We start from the raw sequence: 5,396 nt of genomic DNA on the forward strand, positions 1-5,396 counted from the left end.
GATTCATCATGTTTAATTTAACCTTAAGGACTCTTTGATGACAAAACGTTTATTTGTGGTCTTGGGTCAAGTGGCCTCTCTAGAAAAGCACCAGATGGTGAGAAAGTTGAGTCCACAGAAAACGTGACTGCTAGGCACGCAATTGCGGAAGTTGGAAGCATGATCTTTTGACTGTCAAGAGAGCATATACCCTGGCGTCATCTTTGGAATGAGGTTCCCAATTCAGTACGGTGGCAGGCAGGCAGGCAGCACAGCACAGCAGCAGAGTGAGCGATCATCCGGCTGCCACTTTCTACAGGCAGCCAGAGACCGGGAGCAGAGGAGCGTGGCGAGCGGCGAGCCACAGGCGCACATCGTTGAATTGAACAGAAAGGAGAGCGGGAGAAAGCGACTCGTCAGTCTCTATGCCGCTGGGCGGACGAATCCAATTCGGGCCTGCCTGCTGTCGGCCTCCCTCCCTCGCCGCCGCCTCTCCACTATCATCTCCAGCGACCTCTCCAAGAAGCATCAGTATCAGCACCAGCAACAGCTGTGGTTTCAGCAGAAGAGGGGCGAGGAAGAAGCGCCGCTGCATTTCTTGGACGGTGAGCGCGGCTACTCCGGCGGACATGGCGACCAACAGGTGCGCCACTGAGACCTGTCTCTGTTCGTCTCCGGGCCTCTCCTCTCCTGGCGACCTCTCTTCACCCTGTTCGTCTGATCGTTTCTGTGGGTTGATGTTTTTGTTGCGAAAGAAGCATGGCTGATACGCTTGTTCGCCACTGAAACACCGTACACTACTCACCTATTTCTCTGTCTTGTGAACTCTGAAGCGGCAGCGCCCTGACGAAGCTGGCGCCGCTGGAAGCCATCCTGTTCGACATCGACGGCACGCTCTGCGACTCCGACCCCATCCACTTCTGCGCCTTCCGAGACCTCCTGCAGCAGGTCTGTAGAGTTAATTCTTTCTCTGCAACGGCTCTGTGCTTCTGTCTGTCACTTCTCAACTGCTATGCTATCCGTGCTTCAACAGGTAGGCTTCAACGACGGTGTTCCCATCACCGAGGAGTTCTACAGTGCCACAATTAGTGGGGGACACAACGACGACCTCGCTAGGGCGCTGTTCCCGGACATGGATCACCAGAAGGCGATGCAGTTCATGGATGACAAAGAAGCTTTGTTCAGAAAGTAGGCCACTCATCTTATTTACCCTGTGCTACTTTGTACGACAGTTAGGGCTTTTTTTTTTTAAACTACAGCATATATATATCGGCACTTGATTTCAATTTGGCCATATAGAATTAGAAGTCCGGCGGTTGAGTGAAGCAACCGATGTATCCGGCCAATTATTTGCAGGTTCAGTTGCGTTTAGAATTTTACCTGCTGGTTCACTCTTCAGGTCTAGTTGTCCCAGAGGAAATCTGGGTTTGTAAATCTGAACCCATAGTAGAAAGTACTGCATGATACTACAGTCTGACAATCCCAAAGTTGTCAAAACTTTTGTACTAAAAGGCATTAATGTTGATGTTTTCCTTACATGATCGTGTCAACGCAAACATAAACTGCCATCCTGTGCCACTTGATGCTTGCTGAACACTAACCTGAAGCTGAAAGCTTACACACACAGGTTGGCACCAGGACAGCTGAAGGCCTTGGATGGACTGCACGAGCTGTGCGGATGGATCGAGGGCCGCAACCTGAAGCGCGCGGCAGTGACCAACGCTCCGAGGGCGAACGCCGAGCTGATGCTGTCGCTGCTGGGGCTCACCGACTTCTTCCCGGTGCTCGTCATCGGGCCCGAGTGCGACCGGGCCAAGCCGTTCCCTGACCCGTACCTCAAGGCCCTCCAGCTCATCGACGCATCGCCTGAACACACCTTCATATTTGAAGTATGGATAATGCTGTCTCGCCGTGATTCTCTGAAGCTTTGTTTTTCCATCATCACTAGTCGAAACAGTCAGTAACCAACGGTAATGCTGTGTTCGTGCATGTGCATCTCGTTCTGCCAAGGACTCTGCATCGGGGGTCCGAGCCGGTGTGGCTGCTGGAGTGCCTGTGGTTGGCCTGACGACCAGGAACCCTGGGAAGGTGCTGAAAGACGCAGGAGCCAGCTTGCTGGCCAAAGATTTTCAGGACCCAGCGCTGCTGTCGGTGCTTCAAGAGATCGAACCCGCAGCGGCGAATGCGCAAGGCTGATCGGTCATTGAAGACACACTAACAAGTGTCATGCTGGACTGGTGATCAGCTATTCATGTACGGAGTGGAATAGATCTACAATCACACTGCACTACGGAATAACTACCTAAGGTTCCTCGGCTGGAAACTGGACACGAGTGTGGATCTGTGCAAAACCTGGTGCCTACTCCAGTGGTTCTTTGCTCCCAAGTCCCAAGTGTCTTCAGCATATGTCGCGACCAATTTTTATTCTAATGCATATTTATTTAATAAAGGCTTTTATTATTTCACTTAATTTAAGGAGGCTTCCACGTGCCTATCTATATCTATATCTAATACTAAAGAGGCAAAATTTTTGCCACCTATAATTTTTCGTCCAACCTAATCACCGATACTTTATCCGCATCCAGCCAGGTTTTGTTTCTGTTTTCATCTCTATTTCTTCTTGGACTGCTTTGTCTTTTTTCCCCTCTTTTTTGGCACGTAGATGTTTCGTGCGTCCGGGTCTTAAGCTAGGAAGGTGCCGCACCAGCTCCTGCATGATGTCCGTGACTTTCCTTCCTTTTATTTGTTTTTATTTTATATTTTCTAATGAATTAATCTTGCTTTTTATATTGTAAAAATAAGATAAATAATAATAAAGTATTACAAATCTTTTAAAACATTGACCCTTACTTAAAATAAACAAATATTTCTATTTTTATTAAGTTGTTTAATAAGAAATAAATTATTATTATAACATGAATTAGCCGATGAGCTCTAAAAAAAAAACTAATCAAACCGTGTAAACTTAAATCTTGAACACTTTCTCATCCAAACCTGTAAAAATAAATGTTTCTTCAAGCTATCTATAGATGTCGGTGCAAATCTCTAAGTTGTCCTCATATGACAGGGCAACTCTCGGCTGACATGTGAAAATTGAGATACCGTAACGACTAACCCTTGCCCACCTTAATAAAATATTAAAATTATATATTTTTATGGATCCTCAAAAGATGCCATAGAACTTGATATCTAACTATTGTCATTCTTGTTTCTATTAATAAGCCGTTCGTTTGTGATTTGTTTAGAGATTACAAAGTACGACATAAACGCTCATAACGCACGCTCACTCACCCGAATGAACGTACGTACGTAAACCCTACCTCTATAAGTACATTCGAAGACTGGGCCGATAAATCCTCGAAACGATATTGACAAAGTCACCAGCGCCTCGCTGTGACGGGAACGTCGCCTACCATGGAAAACACAATGCCGTTAAATCCTGGAGTACGAGGAGTCAAACCCAAGACCGTAGGTGCTACTGAGGCTCTTATAGACATTAGGCTACAAGCCCTTGGCCCGTTCATTTGTAATTGCTGCAATAACCACCCACAATATCAAAAGTAGCACATGCACAAATTAAACTGTCGTGGCCATTGCAGCTGTGTAGCAAGCTGAAGTGAAGTGAATATATCGAACGTTTGATAGTTTTTTCTCTCTCATAGCAACACACGCTTATGTTTTCTTAGTTGAAACAAGGTGTGGCTTGACATATATTTTCTTAACGTATGGTCATCCGTAGCAACGCACGGACATTTTTCCTAATAACAGTAATAATGCCCTATTGGAGCATGAAATTGTTCCTCGAGGAAATCTGGAAACTCTATTTCATTCAGATCAGAGTCCTAACGTCCTTATTCACATTTTTGGTACATTTTCTCTATAAATAGAAAAAAAGGGATGTGCATATGTTTATGGAATTCTTTCCTCTGCTGTGGTGGATTGCGGCAGGATAAATTTTCAGTCTGTCCATGTACCCTGCGTGTTAGACTGAACAAAAGGGCGTCGTCATCTTAGCACATACAGAATAACAGATGCTTATGGCATTTAGTTTCTCTATTTGTTGTCAAATTGTAAAATTCTGCGTACGTACTCCTAGTGCAGGGTTGTATTCTTATGCAATATGATTTTACACATAATGAGTTTTTTTCCCTCTCAAATATGTAGGCTAGCCACTAAGCACATAAACAGATCGAATAGACCAAAAGGAGGTGAATTGGTCATAAAAATTCAAAGCAACAAATTTAACCTAAAATGCTACTTCACCGCAAGTTCCATAGCTAACCATATCAACTTAACAACACACTAACAAGTTCTTAGGACCATCACACTCACACTGGCTTATGGCTGGACTAAAGATAAATTTTCTCAGAAGTGAAATCCTCACTATAAATGATGAGGATGACTGGGCTAGCACATATACTGAACTCTTTAATTGTCAGGTGGGAGCTTTTCCCATTAAGTATCTGGGAGTCCCAGTAGGCTCCATGTTATTTTGCCTGTTTGCTTGTTGGTTTTAGCTAGCCCAAACCAGCCAGCCAACAGTATTTTTCTCTTACAATAAACCAGCACCAGCCAGCCCAAACCAGCCCAGAAACCAACCAGCGAACAGGCCGATTGACTGGTTACCCTTAGTGGACAAAAGTGCTAAGAAATTAGATGTTTGACAAGGTGGAACTATGTCCATTGCTGAAAGAACTACTCTAATCAGATCTAGCCTTAACAATGCTCTTATTTATCACTTGTCTATTTACTTGCTTCCAAAATCAATACTCAATAGACTTGTCGGTGTTTTGCAGACCGACTAGTGAATTTATACGAATATCGCGCTGCTCCAGGAAGACGATGGTAACATCCAAAAAGACACGAGGAATTATACTAGTTTAGGCCAGAGCCCTACGTCCAGTCTTAGAGATGATCGACTACATGTACCTCGCTTGAATGCCCCGAAGTTCTTACAATGGCAGGTGCAAAAATGGTGGAAGAGGTAGGAGAGCTAGAGCTAGGAGACGGACTACCCGAATGAACCTAGCTAACTTGGCTTGCAAGTAACATCGTCTTGTAGCGCACGTCCAGGTGTGGTTGTCGTTATGGTCTTATGCCCACGTCGTGGCATGGAGTGGCGTGGTGCTACAGTGCCGGTCATGGCGGCACTATGGGCACGGTGGTGTTTCGCCAGCCATCCTGCATGACATGGTCTCGCCGTGGCCTTCGTAATCACCTCCTGATCTCTCGGGGGCGTCATACAGGAGTTGGTAGCCACCCCAGGCTGTTGATCATCTTGCTACTTGTTGTGCCGGCGGCCAGGATCCCGTGTTCCTGGGTCGTGGCCCTTGTTGGCTTAGTTGGCCTCAAAAGTCAAGGCTACCGTCGTGGCCCCCATCCCGTAGTGGGTGGGGTCATACATCTATTGAAACGAC

The 5,396-nt window shown here is 45.9% G+C and overlaps 1 protein-coding gene across 2 annotated transcripts; it reads left to right on the top strand.

The window, feature by feature from the left end:
• Positions 1 to 321: 321 nt before the first annotated feature.
• On the top strand, positions 322 to 2,449 carry LOC136492470 (haloacid dehalogenase-like hydrolase domain-containing protein Sgpp). Of its 2 annotated transcripts, none has more exons than XM_066488482.1 (5): positions 322 to 622; positions 819 to 927; positions 1,013 to 1,167; positions 1,607 to 1,868; positions 1,990 to 2,449. In XM_066488482.1, the coding sequence occupies exons 1-5, from the start codon at positions 405 to 407 to the stop codon at positions 2,173 to 2,175; spliced, it is 930 nt and encodes a 309-aa protein (XP_066344579.1). In that variant the 5' UTR covers positions 322 to 404; the 3' UTR covers positions 2,176 to 2,449. The 2 variants fall into 2 exon arrangements, with proteins under 2 accessions (XP_066344579.1, XP_066344577.1); XM_066488480.1 differs by having other exon boundaries at positions 326 to 622; positions 813 to 927.
• Positions 2,450 to 5,396: the final 2,947 nt, after the last annotated feature.

This window comes from Miscanthus floridulus, chromosome 1, assembly GCF_019320115.1.
Source record: "Miscanthus floridulus cultivar M001 chromosome 1, ASM1932011v1, whole genome shotgun sequence".
In the NCBI taxonomy this organism is placed as follows: domain Eukaryota; kingdom Viridiplantae; phylum Streptophyta; class Magnoliopsida; order Poales; family Poaceae; genus Miscanthus; species Miscanthus floridulus.